Below are 20,372 nucleotides of genomic sequence, written 5' to 3'. Positions count from 1 at the left end.
TAGTTGGAAAAAGGCTAGGCCGATGATGATAACTAAATATTATAACAGCTCTGCTATAGAACGACAGAACCCCATCGAGTATAACGTAAGCTGAATTTTTTTTCCCCTGCATAATATTAAAAGGTATCGCCAAATAACGCACGTAGTATATAAAACAATGATTTCTCTAATCGGCATTGATAATTTTTTAATACTCAATCGATAATATTGATACGAAGGCACGTATAATTACGATAGTAATTTATTTAGTTCCTCTGAAGTAGTGTTATTGTGAATACATAGGTGAGTGAGAACTATTTTCTATTTTAAAATCGAAATTTATCAAGTTAAGGAGAATGTTTGACGAACGATGGAAAAAACGTTTATAAGAAAAATAAAAAATTAAGTATTTTTTTGTGATTATGTCATTTCCAAATATGGATTTTGTGAATTTAAAATAATAATAAGTAATACGATATGGCAGTGTAAGGCCTAAGAAGTTGTAAAAATAATTTAGTTTTTAAAATACGTTCTGTCAAACTGTGCATGCTAAAGATATATACTTACAATGAACCTGCAGGATTGCAATATAAAACATATATTCAGTGAAGACAACATTGAATGCATTTAACCTCTTTTTGCCATAGCTTTTAATGCCAGCTATAGAATAGTTAACAATAATGCTTGATGAAGCAACAAATAACATTAGTTCTAAACCATTTGTGCCAAAGTAAACTGGGAACCTATCACTGCGTCTGTGGTGGGATAAAGATGCCGTTCTACACCATAGATTGGCTGTCCTCGTTCCGCAACTGTAGTTTTACAAGGTACATGGAAGGCCATCTAGGTGCACAGTAATTTGAACTCGTTTATCATAACGCGTACAGCTAGCTATCAACTATAAAATTATCAAAACGTCAAGAAAAACCAATATTTTTATCAAAATAATTAAGTCATAATCTTATTATTTGATAAAATGATACTGGAGCGTGTCTGATAATTTATTCTTTAAGACTATCGTAAAGCAATAATTTGTGTTATGATAAACGAGGTTTGCATACCGCATGTATCGAATAGTTGTTAAACATACACAATTTGGCCTTGAGTTTATTTATTTGAACTAATCTATAATAATAATACTTGAATGAAAACTTTTTATATTTTGTGAAGCCTCTTAAGTTTGTGGGTCTAGCGAAAAACACACGTTTTCATAATTGTTGTAGTCTGATTTAATCATAATATATTCCACAACTTTCACAAAACGCCATCTAGCCTCAAAGTAAGCAAAACTTATATTACACGGGGTGGACGTATTCACTGTAAACGCTTAAAACAGGAATTATACCAGGTGATATGACCATTGGACTGCTAAGACAAAGATCATAGCTTCAGCAAAACAAACCCTACTCTACTTTGAGCCAATAAAAAATTGAAAATAACCGAAAGTAGTACATCGTGAGGAAAACTAGCTTCTTAATATTGGAACCTGTAATCGCCTACCCGCAATGAGTCAGCGTGCGATGAGTTCTCAAATTTGCCCTTTACGGAAAGAATCCTCTCCCAGCATTAGGACATTTATAAGCTGTTGTTGTTATTGCATAAATATTATTATTAAATGATGTAACGGTTTACTCACGCGTATTTATCGAAGTAGCCCGACTAGTTTCGGACCCAACCGGAGTCCTTAATCATGAGCAGACGATTAAGGACTCCGAGTTACATCATTTAATAATGAATCAGTCTCACGATAGTTATTATAAAAAAATAAATATTATTGTTATTCAGCTTGCACTTTTCCTAGTTACGTAGAGAACGGCTTCCGCTCGTCCCAGATTGAGCTGAATATTGTATTTAACATAAAGCAACCGCCTTTATCTGACCTCCACAACCCATTTTAATGAGAAACCTTATACCCAACAATAGCAGAATAAGAACACTGTCGTAGGTCAGTATTACGCAGTCAAAACCAATAGCTTTATATCCTTTCCAAGGCACGGAGTAGCTAACTACTGCTGTACCACATTTTTAACAAATAAAGTATTATTGCCTGTTGTAAACACCCGTCCTCAATCTCAGTTTTAGTGAGAATTCTTGACAGAACTATCGTTTTCTTCAATCACAAGATAGACGTTGAGATACGCACGACACCCTTGAGCACTATGCCAAGAAGGCACCCTTTGACTTGGTCTATCTTAGATCAAAAGTACATAATAAAAGTACATAACACTGTAGTGAAAATTTCGACCTGAGTCAAAAACATATTTTAGTGACTAAGTCGGAGAAAAGCTACAAATATTTTCGTGGCATTAAACAGAAATACTTGCCTTCCCGATTATCTCAGCCAGCCATAGCGATATTAAAACCAGCACGAATAATAATTCTTCTGAATTTCGAAAAAAAAAAACAACCTTCGATCGATCTTTCCTTTCAAAAGCCGATTAAGAAGGGGTTAAAGCAAATATCGTAAGAAAATGAGAACAGCTTAGTATTTTTTAAAGGGTATGTTAAGGCTATGTCTGAGGTGTACGTCCCGGTAGACGAGACGGTTTAAAAACTTTCACACCAAGTGGTACATTAACTATACGAAAGGAAATGTCATATTTTCAAGTTTCGTATATCCATTTATTTTCAGTTCCTTTATTTTTTGGTTCTAATATCTAACCTAGTTTTTTCTGGTCACAAGAAATCTAATCTCGAATGTACTTACTGGTACACAAGCAAATAATTGTTATCAAGTAAACTATTACATTGATATGATATGACTGATTTCGTCATACCTATTTGCATGTATTTTAAATATTGTATTGTTATATTCACAGACTCACGTAAAAAATAATAACAAAATATGACAAATACCTACTAATTTTCTTCAGCTCATTTGATTACGTATTATGGCTATGGCTATCATCTATACTTCTATCTACATCTACACTAATATATAAAGCTGAAGAGTTGGTTTGTTTGTTTGTTTGAACGCGCTAATCTCAGGAACCACTGGTTCAAATTGAAAAAATATTTGATTTTGTGTTGAATAGACCATTCATCGAGGAAGGTTTTGGGCTATATACGATCACGCTACGACTTATAGGAGCGAAGACACAATGGAAAATGTGGAAAAAACAGGGAAAATTATTCATCTTCGAGGGCTTCCGTTCAAAAATTACTAACTTATATCTTCTAACCACGCGGACGAAGTCGCGGGCAACAGCTAGTATTATATAATAGCTCATCTATGCATATAAAATCAACAATTTCCCTTCAGAATAAAATTGATGCCATCCTTACCGGATTTGGCTACATGACTCGGCTAGAGTAGGAACACCAGTCAGCTACGCAGGACATACTATGGAGAACAAGCATATGCACTAACGCAAACGTTCTGTTCTCCAACTCCTCTCTATGGGACGAGAATAAAACTCGACAGGGGAAAAATTCAACGTAAAACTTAAATTTTAACATACCTTCCAAAATAAGGATAACTGTATTTATTTACAAATCCAACTTGTCAAAAAATCAGTACGCATTCAGTATGAACTCAGGTCTCTTAACATCGTAGCCCTGCGGACTTACCATTTTAAAATGAAAAATCATTTTAATCCTGAAGGAAAAGAAAAATGATGCTTTTTAGATGAAGTAGAAATATCAACATATTTTATGCGCTAATTCATCCAGAACAATCATTCAGGGGTCCAGAATGATTGTTCTTAACACGATATTTTTTTTGATAATGCCGTATTAGGCTAGAACTGAATTGTAATTTATACTTGTCCTATAAAAAAATGCCTAACAGCAAAAAACATTTGAAATATCCAAAAATGTACAATTTGGATTGTGTAACTTCGTCTTAGGCGATTTCAAGAGGATTTTTGTATAATCTTATCAAAGAACGATAAATCCTTATCGATTTAGGTACGCGCCGGTCTATGCGCTTATCAAGATAAGCTCCAAAACCTATTATTTGGCAAATAAATAACGTCATTCTTGTCAGCAAAATTACAAAATATGATTCTGTACTTTACGGCAGAAATTTTGTAGCCTTTTGAGCCCGCGAATTTCAATAATTAAACATACATAATAATAAACAATGGCAGCTGATACAAGTTTCTATTGCCGCTAATACAAAAAAAAGTCGAAATTCAGTCTTATATTCCACCGATTTATAGTAATTTCATCAAAATCTGATAGTGTCCGCTGTTATTATTTGATTTTCCTAACTTGTTACAATATCAAAGATCTTGTTGAATATAAAGAAATTCTTCACTTGAAAGAATTCAATTTACGCTGAAACTGAAATGTTTGCAACCCACCGATTTCAGTATCTTTGGTTGAATCAAAGATTCGCATCAGCACTATTTGCATTTTAATTCAATTCGTGATTCAGGCATTAAGGCTGTTTATTTATTTAACATAAGAAAACGACGTACACCGCACTTTACAAATTAAGACCTTCTGGGATTCACTTATTCATGTGCTATCATGTAGATACCCTTGGACATTTCAAATGATATTTTTTTCTTATAAAAATGTTCGAAAAGAGTTTGATTGTTTAGACAACATAAGCTAACATTTTTTTTAATTTATTATCAAATCAAAACAATTCAATCTTAAAGGAGGCAGTTCTCGAGGAGGCGGCAATTTTTTACTCATTTTTATTTATTTTCAGACATGTATTTGCTGGCACTACTCACCGTCATTGGGTCGGCACTCGCCCTCCCAGTAATCGAAAACAACGAAAAAAATACCGTTTTAGAATCCCTCTACGTCTTACCAAGAGAGACCATACCATTATTCTATGACGTCAGCTTGATCTTGGACCCTGACAATGAGGCTTACTTCAACGGGACAGTTGCTATCAGGATACTGCCTTACGTCAGCACCAGTCAAATAGTGATCCACGCTATGGAACTCGAAATCAAAACAGTTGGCGTCTACAGTGACAGAACTCCTGCAAATGACATATACCTTGACCATGAACAGAGTACTGACGATACTCATCTACTGAGAATTAATTTGAAATCACCCTTGCCTGTATTACAACCACACACAATAAATATTAAGTACTCCGGAAAATATGCCCCGAATATGTTCGGTATTTATGTTTCTACTTACGAGACCAACAACCAACCACAGTAAGTATGGTGTGTTTGGTATTATTGTAATTGGACTAAATTCCCTTTTTGATTTTTTACGAGAGATATGGTTATTAAGTTTAACATACTCGTAGTTCATACCGTTGTTTTAAAATACAAGGTCAAATAGATTTTTATTTCTCTCTTTGAGACAGTCAGACTAATAGCTAAAATCTAATATTTAGGAGCACTGCCACAACGCTGTTCAAACCCGCGTTGGAATCTCTTAAGTGAAACGACTGTCATGTATTCTGATGACATTACCATTCATTAGAATCCATTTTTCTTTATAATAAGAGTTTGATTGTTTTTAGGAAAGTGATAACATCTCAGCTGCAACCTACCTTCGCTCGTCGCGCGTTTCCCTGCTACGATGAACCCGCTCTTAAGGCTAAGTTCAGTACGACCATATATGCACCACCAACCTACCCCGTAGTAAGAAGCAATATGCCTTTAAAACCCGCAAGTGAAAACGTCAAGTAAGTATTTGTTTTTGAGTCTTTGAAATTCGAGCAAGGAATTTGAATTTTGAAAATTGAGAACCAGACCTGCCACCTGCAAAGCACGCAGTTTTATAAATTTATTTTTTCTCGAAAATAGTTACTTTGACCATAGCTGATAAAGTAAAATGATTCAAGTATTTCAATTCATTTTCAGGGAAGACATTGCTGGCTACACCAAGCATGAGTTTGCCGACACCCTCACCATGTCCACGTATCTCCTCGCTTACTTGGTATCGAACTTCGAATACATCGAAAACCAGCAAAACGACATCTACCACATCCCCTTCAGGGTGTACTCCAGACCAGGAACCCAGACCGGTGCGGAATTTGCTCTTAGATTCGGACAAGAGAACATGGTTGCGCTCGAGAAATACGTCGATTTCGCATACGCGTTCCCGAAAATCGACAAGGCTGCAGTTCCTGACTTTGCTGCCGGTGCTATGGAAAACTGGGGTCTAGTTGTTTACAGGTATGTTACCAGCGTCATGACAGGTAGACTTAATCTAAATTCCGTGAATGCGACTGCAGCAATCATAAATAACCTAATCAATAAATCCTACGGCCCTGATATCCTCTTTCATAATTATCTATATCTTTTTATTAATAGCAGAATCTTGTTACCACACGCTGTGGACCTTTTCGTGGAAAGGGCAGCACTCGTGACGAAATTATTAATAGAGCTCTCTTAGAACTTATTAATTGTTGTCATATTTTCGTCACATTATACACAAGCAATATGATTACACTTTATTACGCACTGAACTTTCAATCATGTCCTGTTTAACTTAGAAGTCAAAATCGCTTAACCGTTTTGTTTGAATGGTAATAAAATAAATGTTGTGTACTTATGAAGCCAAAGGGAAATATTTTATTATGAGCTATAAATGCCTATATTTATGACTTCTTATCGTAAGTCAATAGTCGTCGTAAAAAAATCATAAATTCTGCACTAAAACCGATGCTACAAGAATGACACCTCTTTTGAAAATTGAGGCGTCAAAAAAAAGCACCTTCGTTGTTGTTTTCTATGCTTTAAGTAGAACAATTGTATTCTATAATTATTTGAAGAATCACAATTTCGAAGATCATTAAGAGGCATTCCCTGCCTTATTAATAAGGCCATCAAATTTGGTCAACGTAAATCATCACCAATTCCTTTACTAAAGTAAATTATCCAAGAATGGTCGCTGCTCATCCGGTTGTTTGCAATGAATATTCTCTCACATCTTACCCTGTTCTTCAACAGAGAAGTAGCTCTCCTGGTTACTGAGGGAGTGACCACCACATCGGTGAAACAGAACGTTGGTAGGATCATCTGCCACGAGAACGTGCACATGTGGTTCGGAAACGAAGTCGGACCTCTTTCCTGGACCTACACTTGGCTAAACGAAGGTTTTGCTAACTTCTTCGAGAACTTCGCTACCGATTTGGTACGTAAATTCTGATTCATCTTAATAATGAAAAAAAACTAGAGAACATACTTACATTTCTCTTTTTTTCAGGGTCAATTAAAATATTTTATTTACAACACCTTCTCATAGCTGGCTTTCAAACAAGTTTTCGACTGTGTCGAAAATTATTATTGCTTCAAAAACTGGAGTCTTATTATTTTTTGGCAACGGCAAATCTAGTAAAATAGGGCAAAAAAATATGATCTTGTGTCATTAAAAAAAAAGTAACATTTTGTTAAATTCCAGGTCAGACCAGATTGGCGTATGATGGACCAGTTCGTACTGATGATGCAGAACGTCTTCCAGTCTGACGCCGTTATCAGTGTGAACCCCATGACGCACCCCGTGTATACACCCTCTCAGATCCTCGGCACGTTCAACGCCGTCGCCTACCAGAAATGTACGTATATTGTGGTATTCAGTAGTTTAAGTCCTTCTTCTTAATGGGCCTCGTTGACTAGCAAAGATTTACAGCCATGTTATTGGATAAAAGTGAAATATTTGCTGGATTGAGAATTTTCAGTAATTGTTCCTAAAGTTCCTTCTCGAAAATCAGATAGATATATTTTTTGGTCTGAAACCTTATTACGATTCTATAAGGCGATTCTTCTCCCCCCCCGCTTAAATTTCTTTATCTCGATACATTACTTTATTCTATTTTTCTTACTAACAAGTATCAAATAAGGTCATTTTAGAAACTATTTTAACATTCCAACTTTTTACCGTATTATTTGCTTGTAACCATTTTGCAGTTTTATGCCCAGACTTGATTATTGAATATTTGATATAGATATTTGATTTTGCAAAGTATATTAAATAATTATAGTTGTAACTATAGAAACGTGCAACATTTCACGAAATGTTACTTTGTTATGACAATAACTAATAGTCTACGTAAATAATGTCAAGATTTGGTTTCAAAAAATGATTTTCGCCTTTCTTGTTGACAGACTAATTTCGTATAGGTACTTGATTTGGGTACGTCTTCTGATTAAATTTGTTGTGATTTTCAAGATATAGAATCATTTTTCTGAGCCATTATGGTCACTTCAGGTTCTCGTTAGTTATCACTCCAGACTTCCAAGAATTGTAATAATAGGATGTGTGGTTCGATCATCCGTTTGAAAAAAGTAAATCAAACAACTACCATGACGTTTACATTGTTCCTCTTTCACGCAAAACCCACTGAACAGATTTAGACGAAACTTTGTACATAGACAGCTTATAACCAGGATTAATACACAGGACATCATTGAATTCCTTCCTCGTGTCTAAGCTATAACCGCATAAGTGAATCGATCACAGGTTAAGCTATGTTTGACGGGGTTGGTCTGTAGATGGGCGACCATCTTTGTCATAACGACTTCCTCCGTGTTTCAGAAGACAGGTTAAATTGTGGGTCCCGACTGTTATTCTTACATCTTTGACAGTCGTTACAGGTAGCCAGAAGCTTGAAAAGTCTGACAACCAGTCTAACCAAGGGGTATCGTGTTGTCCAGGTCCCTGGGTTGAGGAGGTCAGATAGGTAGTCGCTTCTTGTAAAACACTGGTACTTAGCTGAAACCGGTTAGACTGGTAGCCGACCCCAACATAGTTGGGAAAAAAGCTAGACCGATGATGATCATTGACTTCTAATTGTATGTTCCCGTGAGATCATTTTCATTAGTAGCGGGGCGGCTCGCGATCGACATTTAGTATAGGTATAATTAATTTGGCTTTGGTACAATTAATTTCTGGAAGCAATAACGTCATATCATCAGTATGAAAATTATTGAATGTCAAATCAATCATAATTATTTTCATAAAGAGGATGGTTGTCATTAAAGCCACTGAATTTATACATACAATGTAAACCCTGCAATCTAGAATACAAATTGCTTTGCATGACAAAACGCTATAGAACTGTAGACAATTTTTATATAATTGCAACGTATTGAAGTAAGCTATTGGGTTTTTAAGTACATTTACACTAAAACTGTTTAAGCCTCGGCTTTATGATATTTTGACATGCTTCGTATATTTATCTGTGGTATAGTCTAAATCCCGTTGATATTCTTGTTTTATGAGATAATTTTTGACTGTACTGATAGCCGAGATATAGGTCACTCGACACGCTAATATGCACTGCACGCCACGTGTTCCCCGTTCAATGGATGCGTCTCCATGATGATCCATAAATGTCTAAGTTTTAGTGCATAAGATAGTTATTAGCATAGTTTTTTTTAAATACCTGTAATGTACCTTTTGGCTCTTAATTGACCGATGCGGGAGAAAAAGTAAATGAATACGTTTAGATACATATTAGATTTTTATCAGAAAAACAAACATTAGCTGGTTGGTTTTACTTGCCTAAACCATGCAATGGTACGAAAAGCACTGTCCCTTTTGTGGAAATAAAACGTTAACTGTCGGCTTTTAAAAGCTAAATGCAAAACCGTGTTTCCTGAACTAAATGCTTCATATAAAGTCCTCTTACGGAAGAAAACTATTCTAAAAATACTTTAATAGAGCTGGGATGTCCGTTTTCTGAATGAATACCGACGATTGTATTACTTTCGCTTCATTTGTTCCAAAGATACAGTAACAAGTCTATTCAAGTTTTTTGTTCGAGATAAATCATGTGCCAAAACTGTGACGAAAACTGCGTGGAAAATGTGGGGCCACTAAGCAAGCGATTTGTACGAACTGTTCATGAAAAAAACTTCATGAAAAATAAGTATGACATGCCAAAAATAAGTACGTCTTCAATACAATAAGCATACCAGTCTTCGTCTGCTTCACAACTGTCGAAAATATTCGTTTAAAAGTTGTTGATAAACTGTTTCGAATGTCTATCGATAAATGTTTTATCGTGTTTTCCACTGAAATATCTAAATAGTTTGTTCATAAGACGTTTAGATAGCAAAGAGAACCCGTATCAAAGTAATATTCTTACAAACTTGCAACTTGTGATGAATTTTTGATTTGTCATGTTTGCTTCACTCGTTTGAGACGTCGCGTCGTCGCCGTAATAGGTTTGACGAAAAAGTTTTGTAACAATACTATATTTAATAATACAGTATATACTTATACCGTAACTTTTTGTGCGGTATATTTTTTTGTCAATTCCCAAGTTTAAGAAAAAACTACAATAAAAACCTATTCTGTTAATCCCGTTTTGATCAAACGCGTATTTAATAGCCACACACGATTTATAGTCACAATACGAATTCGGCCGTTATCGGAATTGAGAAATTGTTTGATAGGACACTTATCACAATAGTTATCTGTATGACATGTGAAGCGATTTTACTTACGACTGCTTGGTTTTAACATTTTTCTATCTAGGATCAAAGTATGCTAACATTTGAAACAATGTCAGGAAAAAATGTAGACAAAACTTATAGTACACTCACACTCATTCAGCTTCGACTAGAATTTATATGAATATATCACCATAATTTTGTACTTTTCGCATTTTATCCAAATTTTTCAAAATGCTAAGACTTAACCAGATACAGAACAGAAATATATTCCTTTCAACTGTTTCAAAATGCCTTTAAAATTGATACAATATCTTCAATTTTTACATAACAAATTTTATTGTTTAAATTTAAAACTAACAAAAACATATTGATGAGTAGGTATTTTTTCTTTAGTTTTGTTATAACAAATCATATAGCATGGTATGGGAAAATAATATTTTACCCATTGCCACATTTTCCTGTCCGTCTCGTTGAATGCATAATCTAACTGGCATTTTTGATATTAGATGTGTCAACGCCACTGTCCTGTCATCTCTTTTAGACATGCCTTTGGCATTATATAGTTTTGCACAGTCAGTATTATACATAGGTTTTTTTTCATGGCAGCTATTTAGAGTTACGAAACAACATGACTTTACTATTCATTAGGTAAGTGTTGTGTTAAGGATCCGTTTACGTTTTAAACAAAAATAACTTTATTGGCCGTTGGTGAGGTGACCATAAACTACAGTATTAGCATACTGTACTCTTCTATACCCAGGCTGGTTAGGTTATCCTAATTGTGTGACCGTTAGGCTGCCATTTTAAAGGTTCAATCCCTAGCACGCACCAATGTATTTTCGAATTCATTTGCGAAGCCATCTTGTGCTGTGTTTGAACGCCAAAGGCCTACATTAGGCTTTAACTTCGACACCAGGGTATTTTTTACATCAACCATTTGAAAAAGAAAGAAAACAGACATATTATTATCAATTAATCTATCTACTGAAGCAATTTTTGGGTAAAAGAATTTTCAAATAAATTCACAATAACCGATCTCTTTGATGTAAAATGTATTTTTAGAACAGGATGTCATGCCTCGGGCATTATCTTAGTCATATCAAATGATTATCTAAGTACGTGGGTTCAGCTTTTCAAGTGCATCTGACTCATGATCATAGTTTTTCATATCTTATTTAAATTAGTCATAAGTTTAACCCACTTAAAAAAGTACCCAACATGTAAGGACATATGACTTAGGTACAAACCACTAAATTATGGGAAAACTGCAGTGTCTATTTTTTATACATGCCATTACTAAAAACGGATCCTTTTTAGGCTTTATATCCTGAACTGAAATTTCTAAGGAACTCGTTTGCAGAAAATTGTAAGTCCAGTTTCTTGAGTGCATAAAAAGACCACTGAAATCAATTTCATAATTATATTTCTTGTTCCAGCTGGATCTGTTATCCGTATGATGCAACACTTCCTCACTCCAGAAGTCTTCCGTCAAGGTCTCATCTTGTACATCAAGGACAAGTAAGTTAAACACTTAAAAAAAGGTTATAAAAGGTAAAATTGACTTGTAGTGTAGTGATCTCCGGTGACATTCTAAATAAATTTTAATTTTAATAAATTTCTATAGTGCATTTTAACAACTTTTTAAACAAAAATTATTTCATGCTTCGGAAAACTGTCAAATGATGCAACGGTTTATTCACCGCGTATTTATCGGGATTGCCCGACTAGATTTAAACCAAACCGGAGTTCTTAATCATGAGCTGACGCGGCGGGTCGCGAGTCGAATATTCGACCGAATCATTTTCACTCTTTATTAAAATATTAGGTATTGACAGGAAATAGTAAGGTTATTTCGGTCATTTCATTAACTTTTTCATCTTCACAGGAGCCGTAGCGCCGCCCACCCGTCGGACCTGTACACATCCCTGCAGAAGGCTCTGGACGCTTCCACCCACTCCATTCCGTTCCCTCTCGCCACTGTGATGACTCGCTGGACCACTCAGGGTGGATTCCCAGTCCTTACCGTCACCAGAAGCGCAGCCGCCGCTCAGTCTATTGTTGTTGCTCAGGTAAGATTTACAACAGTCGTCATTACTAAATGATGTGTGTAGAATGAAAACGATTCCGATGCTTAAACTTATAAACCTTGTGTGCAAGACACCCAGCCCCAGGACAAGATTTCGGTTCATAAAAATGCTCCCTTGTTTGGCGTGCTGGCCCACATATACCACTCTTCTGTTTGTGAAGATAATCTAAACATACTTTTACTTGAAAGTTTGGAGATATATGTATGAACGTTTTTCAACTTTCAAAGACATGTCTTCACTCAAGAGCTTATAACAAGACATTGTAATTTGTTGCGTATATTAACCTGAAATAGATATCGTATCCAGTACATTACAATGCCAGAACTGACTTCCATTTTACTCTTTAATTGTACACCTAATAGGTACTGCAGTAACATAAATAACATTACACTGATCCTTGGTTATTACATTTTGCATCTGAGTAAGCTCAACGTAATAGTAATACGGAATATGGCTATACAGCAGTTGTGATAAAATGTTGAGGTTGTTCTGCTAATGCTGTGGCTTTTATTTTATCCATACGTTTTACTTGTAATTAAAGGATTTGTAATTATATTCACCATATAATATATTGGAACTTCGATTTGTCAGACCTGGACGTAGCTCTTTTGTTTTTCAAGACTTAGTTTAACTTAAACTTATTTCTCAGGAGCGCTACCTGACCGACAGATCCAACCCATCAAATGACCGCTGGCACGTACCCATTAACTGGGTACTGTCCACCGACCCTGACTTCTCAGACACCAGCCCGCAAGCGTGGGTGCCTCCAGCTTTCCCCGCCAGGTCCTTCGATATTCCCGGCCTTTCGAACGCCGAATGGTACATCATCAACAAACAGCAGACAGGTATGGAATTTTACTGTCAGTTTAATCTAAATTGTAGTTTTCTTTACAAATTCAATTAATATGGCTCCATAATCCGTAATGCCCTATCAGGCGTGTGCAAGCAATAAAGTATTGAGTATTGAGTGCATGTCATGTTACCCGCATACTCCTTTGAAAATAACCGGGTCTCTTCCCTTAAAGCTAGCCGTGAATGAAGAGACAATTAAACTTCTGGCCTTGAAATTTGCTATCCCCGGCTAAAAAACAAAGGTTTTCAAGAGTGGGTACGAAATTTCTACTTGCAGCGATAAGCTTGCCCACATTTTTTCATTCTCGTCTGCACTTATCTACGTCTGAGTGGATATGAGATTTCCACTTCCAGCGTTATATTATTCTATCTCCATTTCTATCTCTCTTTTTGTCATCAGGTTACTACAGAGTGAACTACGACCTCCAGAACTGGATCGCCCTCGGCAGAGTGTTCAACTCCAACCACAGTCTCATTAACGTGCTGAACCGAGCTCAGGTTATCGATGATGCCTTCAATCTGGCCAGGAATGGACGTTTGGTATGTTCTCTTGGTGTTATTCTTTTGAAGTTACTTTATTTTTTGTATGAAGATCAGATGAAGACTCCTCCATTATAAGACATGTTTTGAAGGATTTAGGGGAGGCTTTTGCAAATGTCAAAACAAATGTTTAGAAAGGGATTGGTAAATTGAAGCTTCTAGTAAATTGAGGGAAGAGAAATAAAAAGAGAAATGGCAATTGCAAAATAGAATGTTTCAGTCTTAAACTTCTATAAAACCATTCGGTCGAGTGACTCCAAGTTAAAAGTCGGTCTAAAAGAGGAAATAAAAAGGAATAGTTAGATACACCTCTTACATAAACTGTAAATGAAAACCAACTACATTGCATAATGAAAATATATTATGTAGTGTACAGCTTCCCAATGAAAAGCCGTAAATACGAATGAATATTGTCAGGTGCGAGTTGGAGTGTACTTTGAGAATACCGTATGTAAATATTCCGGTCTTGAGAGCATTGCATAAATTAGATCAATATTTGAAACAGTCGAAATTGTATGTGGAAAATGATAAGAGAAAAGGCAGTATTCCGATACCTCGTTTTTTTTTTCATATTTATTAAAATGTTGGGTATATTTGTTATAAAGCAAACGCGTATTTTCTCATTTGTACAGACACGTTTGGATTTCAATTAAGCAAAAAAACTATTATTTTTTATAATACATAGTCGTTGCAGCGACAAGCAGCAGCAAGGTTTCGGTTTTACCCTCAAAAAGTGTTATTGAAGTCAAAAAAATAATTTAAACTTATTATATATTATTATTACTTATAATTTAATTCAGTGCAAAGAATATACAACAGTATATCCCACAAAGAACCCTAAAAAGTATCTTTTAATTATTTTCACGATTCTTTTTTGTTTTACAATACGCTGAGCTCTCACAAAAAGTACTCCAATTTATGGCGATAATTGGAGTGGAATAAAGCAGGATTGCGGCTTGTAATATTAACTGGCTCGAATAGTAACAAGATTTAGAACCAGCTCGCTGCGACTATCTATACCGTTATACATATATCTAACAAAGTCGTAGAAAAGTGAAATCTGTACATTGAATACTTCTTTTAAATGACGGTCTGCGTGATCTAAATATGTTACCGAAGCTGATCACTTTGTATCAATTTCTGTCTGTTTGTTTGTGCGCGATGAACTCAGCAACTGGTTATCCGATTCAGTGTGGTTTTGTCTGATGTAATGGAGAAACTTTACTAAACATTTCTGGTTCATTTGATGTCAATCTCTTTATAAAAATAAAAACGTACCTATGCAGTATTTAGAAAATCACGTCGACTTGTTCAAAACATGTGCCCAAAAAATACTTCTCACAGACAGTAAACGAAGTTGCTAGCATAGCTAGTATAACTATAAATATTATAGGAGCTGGTAGGTAGGTACAACAGCGTTGACTAAGTTTAAATGGACGCTGACTACAGTTCGCCAACCAAGTCTTGCCTTTAATATGTGAGCCATAAGGCTAAACGTGTTGGACAACTTTTGTTCTCGACTGCTCCTCAGCGAATTCGTTAGTGTTCGAGAATATTAGATTTGGTCTGTTGTATTTTGTTATTTAAGACTATAATACTAATGTTATATTTATTTATAGATGTCTCTGACTTGTTTCATGCTTACTTAGTTGGGTTCCAAGAACGTTGATGCTGGTAGAATTGGTTGCTACATTTTCATCATTTTCTTGTCTGCATGTTTGTATAGTTTGATTTACGAAATTTTATATTCGATGATTATGAAACTACGAGTAAACTGTCAAATGTTATGGTCCATAATGTCGAAAAACTTAAATCTGAAATATTTGTTCCTATTTACTCTATACTCAACAATTTTTAAAGTAATACAATCCACACAAAGGAAATACCTAAATTCCCTTGTCCAACATGCATATTCATACAATTTCCGAACGAACGGGCGAAGTAAATCGATGCACACTCCCAATAGATGCTATGCAAATACCATCAAGATGCAAGGAGATTCAATATGCGAAGCTTTTAGGATCCCAATAATAATGCCACATGAATACGAATTGTTAATGCGATTGCATGTCTGTTACGTGTGCTATTGTTCAATTTTCTTGGAATATTGAAGACAGATTATTTTGGTTTCAATTGTATTCGTTGAAAGTTGTTATTTATTTTTTTGTTAAGGAGAGTTTGAAATAATTTTGGAATGTGTTTTTTTCTCAGTAGTAGTTCTAGTAGTTTTGTGTCATCGACTTTGTATTTATATTCAACAGTTTTAATTGCTAAATATGCAATTATAAGCCATGTGATGGTTCTTACTTAAATGATAATAATATAACGGTTTCTTTACCGGGATCGCCCGAAAAGTTTGAATAACCCGTTCTATCTTTTAATAGTTAGTTAATAAAACTGGCCCGTTAATTACGTACCTAAATAAAACCCTAAAAACTATCATACTTTAACTTTATGCACACACCAAAACTAAATAAACTTTTTAACAAAATTTCGAGCGTCCGACAATATTCTTTTACAGTGCTGTGTGAAGCAATGACAGAAAACCCTTAAAAAGAAAACCTAACCTTTATGATCATTTTGCCAGAACTACGAGCATGCTTTCGAGATCTCTCGCTACCTTGAGAAGGAGAAGAACTACATTCCGTGGGGAGCGGCCAACCCCGCCTTCACTTACCTAGACGGAGTACTCAGCGGTACTGGCGTGTACAACCTCTTCCAGGTAGGACATACAGCGATTATCAACTTGAAGTTGGTTGAAAACTTTGAAATGCATCTTATGGTTTTTGGTAACTGTTCGTGAAATGTCATTTTCATTTTTTTACTTACAATAACATATAACAGTCAAGAATCTAACCAAGTGATAATTCTACTATTCTTAACGTCAATAGAAATCGCTGAAATGTGTGATGATGAAGTTTCTGTCATCTGCCATCTTCATGTATCTTTCATAACCATACATTCTTGCATTTTCTATTGACGTTAAGGATTGTAGATATTTCACTCGCCAAAGGCCAGTTGATATAATGCAATTTCTCACGAAACCTGCTCAGGTTATTGAGTTCGTGACTGACTGATTAATTGTAGAATTTGTAAATATGATTTCTTTTTTAATTAAGTGCCATCCTCTTTGAAGACACAACTTGTCAGAAACTTAGAACAACATTGGAGCCATTCAACATATAGTTTGAATCTTCTATTACCAAACTATTTAAGGACGGCATTTAGTTATCATGTCAATATCTTTCATATTCGTTATCGGTATCATGATTTAATCGATTCATTTAATATGTATTGATAACCCAAACCTTTTAAATGTCACGGGATATCCATTGATGTGCCGCCATACGTACATACGTACAACATACGTTTTTCAAGGACTTATTTACTGACGTAAAAAAATTGTCAATATTGGACTATGACTCGTAGTAATTATTATGATCTAAATCACACCATGGGACATAACTTTAATTATAAAATATTTTCAGCAATACTTGCTCGCTCTATCAGCTCCCTTATTCGAGGAGCTCGGCTTCTTAGCTGGAGACGAAGAGTTCGTGACAGCTTACCACAGGAACATCATCCTGGACCTTAACTGTCGCCATGGCAACCCGAACTGTATCAACAGAGCCCAAGAACTCTTGGAAGGCTTCAGGGAGGGCACCAGTAAGTAATTTAAGTATTTTTATAAGATACTCCTTAGTGGTTTTAAAGCAGTAGTATGACCAAAGGACTGAAAAATTAAAGGCCGTAGGTTCAAAGTCCTAGACGCAGACCAAGTAATTATTACTTCCTGAAAAAGGAGAAAAACCACAAATCACAAGCCTACTGACGATTAAATAGCCCTGACACCAGATTGTACATCTTTGTACACATAGTATCACAAATAGAAGTGTCTTTAACAGATGAGACATCTGATTGTACACATAGCCAAATGGTATGTCATCACGCAAAGACTACCGCGTGCGAAGTGACTGTGTGTTTGGTCGACAAGTAAAACCCAATTATTTATTTTGAATTTACGTGAATCCTCACCAATCAAGAAATAAGTTTCCAAATATGATAGTCAGCAGACGGCTGATTATACTACCTGTTACCAAATAACAACGATTAGTTGCCAAACAATCGATAACGAAATTAAATCGTTCTAGCCCAACTGAACGCTGACATTCAGACCCTGGTGTTCTGCTCCGGTCTTCGTGGCGGCAGCGTCGAGAACTTCAACTTCCTTTGGAACAGATACGTCGACAGCTCAGACTCCAGCGAGCAGTCCATCCTTCTGAACGCTCTTGGTTGCACCTCGAACGTGGAACGTCGTGCTTTGTGAGTTATTATGGTTATATAATAACTGTGACGGGCCTGTTGGTCTAGTGGTTAGTGATCCTGACTGCTATACCTTCAGATTATATGAAATGTTCTCTTTTTTTATTGGTATCTCAAATTCCTAACAAATGACTATACTTACAAAATGGGATTGATTTTTCGTTTATTCGTTATTACATTCTTTATTTGTCATTTTAAAACCAGGGATGACTTACATGTTAGTAAATAAGTAGAGATTTATTTAAAAAATTAAAAATCCGATGCATCCAGATTATCTACGTTCAGTATACCTGAATGCGATGATTAAGGTTAATCAAAAAAACCCCGATCTATTGCTACAAGGAATGTGGATAAAGAAAGTTCACCTGTATGGCTAATAAGATGCGAAGTTAGAATAACTTAATGTAATAACTTAATGTAATAACTAAATGTTACTTTAATCTAATGTATCCTCTTGAGGTTTTTTAGACATTAGACTGAAAAACAATACACTCATAAATTTATATTACACATGGCTTAAGGATGGTTTCAACTTTAATGGCAAGTCCGTTTTACAGGATGGTCAGAAATCGTACACCACCTTTGTGTTTATGTGTGGTTAGAAGATATCAGTTATGATTTATATCTACCCTGTTATTTCCACATTTTCCTTTTTATTTTGTATCTTCGCTCCTATTAGTCGCAGTGTGATGGTTTATAGCCTAAAACCTTCCTCGATGAATGATCTATTCATCACAAAAATAATTTTTCAATTTGAACCAGTAGTTCCTGAGATTAACGCGTTCAAACAAACAAACAAACTCTTCAGCTTTATATATTAGTATAGATTTGTTTATGTATCATTTGAAATCTAAGTTGTAATTTCTATCTCCAGCTACCTCGGTCAAGTGATTGATGACAACTCCCCGGTCAGAGAGCAAGACAGGCACACCGTCATCGTGTCTGTGACTAACGCCAGCCCTGAAAGCACTGAAGCAGCCTTGGACTTCGTTGTTGCAAACTTTGCAGAAATCCAACCCAGGTACGTTTTTTACTACTGATTCATTCATGTTTTAGTACTTATGCTGTCTAAAGTCACAGAAAAATTAAAAAGTGAGTTTTAACTTTTTGACAAACTATTCCCGCTTTTGAGTGGCTTATGTTTGAAAGGAAATATTTTTTAGTACATCTTTGATATTTCATCACTTTTTGTCTAAAGCTATATGATATGGAACATGAGTCAGTAGAATATATGTACTAGTGTCGAAACAATTAAGAATAAAAGTCCACTCAGACTTCATAATAACTTTCGAGAGGCGCGTTCGTAAAAATGTTTCGCTTATTTTTCGGGATCGCGGAACTAGTTTAGAAACCAACTGGAGTCTGAATGACCTGACGTTACCATTCTTAAAGCGTCAATTACAGGGTCGATTAGCGTGGTGACTACGAAACATACACAATTTTTTTAATATGTTGGTTTCTTCTACAGAGTACAAGGCTTGACGGGTACTACGAACATTCTGAACGCTTTTGCTAGAAGACTTACAACGGAGGCCCATTTGGAAAAGGTACATCTGACACAATATCGAATGAAGCAATATTTTTTAAATTTACTGCCTTCTATACTTTTCTTTGCTTTGAATATCTTACCATAGTTCTGTTACTGAACTTCAGCGAACTTAAGACCAGTAATAAACTGCGATAGGCTACCTTTGTACCAAGTATTGTAAAATATAGTGCATCACCGTCCGTTACCAATCCAATCAAGATACACGTTCTTTTGGCCATAATGCTTGAATTAGAACTTTTCTTAACGTTCCGCTTCATGTTACTCATTTGTTTCATCATTCCACAGGTCCGTGATTTCGAAAAACGCTACGAGGACATTTTCTCTGCTGGCGAGATAGCTGCAATTGCTGGCATCAATGAGAACATCGCAGCTTCCGTCACGTGGACTAAAGATAACGCGGCTGTTGTCGAAGCCTGGCTCAGAAGCAACTACGGTAGCAGCGGAGCACCGATGCTCGTCTCAAGCTTAATCGTCCTCATTTCCGCTTTCGTTACAATCTTCAACTATTAAATTAAGACCTGTTAAGAACTTTATTGTTCCTGAATTTGTAGTTGTATTATATACATATAACTGTATTTGTAAATAAATACTCGCTGTGTTCAGTAAGAGGTGTAAAACATTTTATTTTCTTCTTGAAGTTGTTGAGTGTAACTTTTTAAGTCGTTCTTAAGTTACATCATGAACAAAGGGATTTCCTTGTTTGGGGAATTCGGT

At 35.6% G+C, this 20,372-nt stretch overlaps 1 protein-coding gene across 2 annotated transcripts; it reads left to right on the top strand.

Annotated features, from left to right (window-relative positions):
- Positions 1-212: 212 nt before the first annotated feature.
- On the top strand, positions 213-20,277 carry LOC113500917 (aminopeptidase N-like). 2 transcript variants are annotated; one of them, XM_026881864.1, is made up of 16 exons: positions 213-282; positions 4,643-5,108; positions 5,423-5,587; positions 5,766-6,080; positions 6,858-7,041; positions 7,309-7,462; positions 11,744-11,825; positions 12,193-12,376; positions 13,044-13,239; positions 13,647-13,786; positions 16,374-16,508; positions 17,275-17,452; positions 17,938-18,109; positions 18,984-19,130; positions 19,578-19,656; positions 19,944-20,277. In XM_026881864.1, the coding sequence occupies exons 2-16, from the start codon at positions 4,645-4,647 to the stop codon at positions 20,166-20,168; spliced, it is 2,820 nt and encodes a 939-aa protein (XP_026737665.1). In that variant the 5' UTR covers positions 213-282; positions 4,643-4,644; the 3' UTR covers positions 20,169-20,277. The 2 variants fall into 2 exon arrangements, with proteins under 2 accessions (XP_026737665.1, XP_026737666.1); XM_026881865.1 differs by lacking the exon at positions 213-282 and having other exon boundaries at positions 4,641-5,108.
- The last annotated feature ends 95 nt before the right edge of the window (positions 20,278-20,372 follow it).

Source organism: Trichoplusia ni, chromosome 14, assembly GCF_003590095.1.
Source record: "Trichoplusia ni isolate ovarian cell line Hi5 chromosome 14, tn1, whole genome shotgun sequence".
Taxonomy (NCBI): domain Eukaryota; kingdom Metazoa; phylum Arthropoda; class Insecta; order Lepidoptera; family Noctuidae; genus Trichoplusia; species Trichoplusia ni.
The sequence above is the reverse complement of the archived record's forward strand: the minus strand, read 5'-3'. Positions and strand labels throughout refer to the sequence as shown.

What these genes read in the sequence shown, in the direction of transcription:
- LOC113500917 (XM_026881864.1), top strand. Translation starts at nt 4,645, where the DNA reads ATGTATTTGCTGGCACTACTCACCGTCATTGGGTCGGCACTCGCCCTC. An exon ending in GAGACCAACAACCAACCACA is followed by an intron (nt 5,109 to 5,422) that starts GTAAGTATGGTG and finishes GATTGTTTTTAG; the next exon opens with GAAAGTGATAACATCTCAGC. An exon ending in GCGTGTACAACCTCTTCCAG is followed by an intron (nt 16,509 to 17,274) that starts GTAGGACATACA and finishes AAATATTTTCAG; the next exon opens with CAATACTTGCTCGCTCTATC.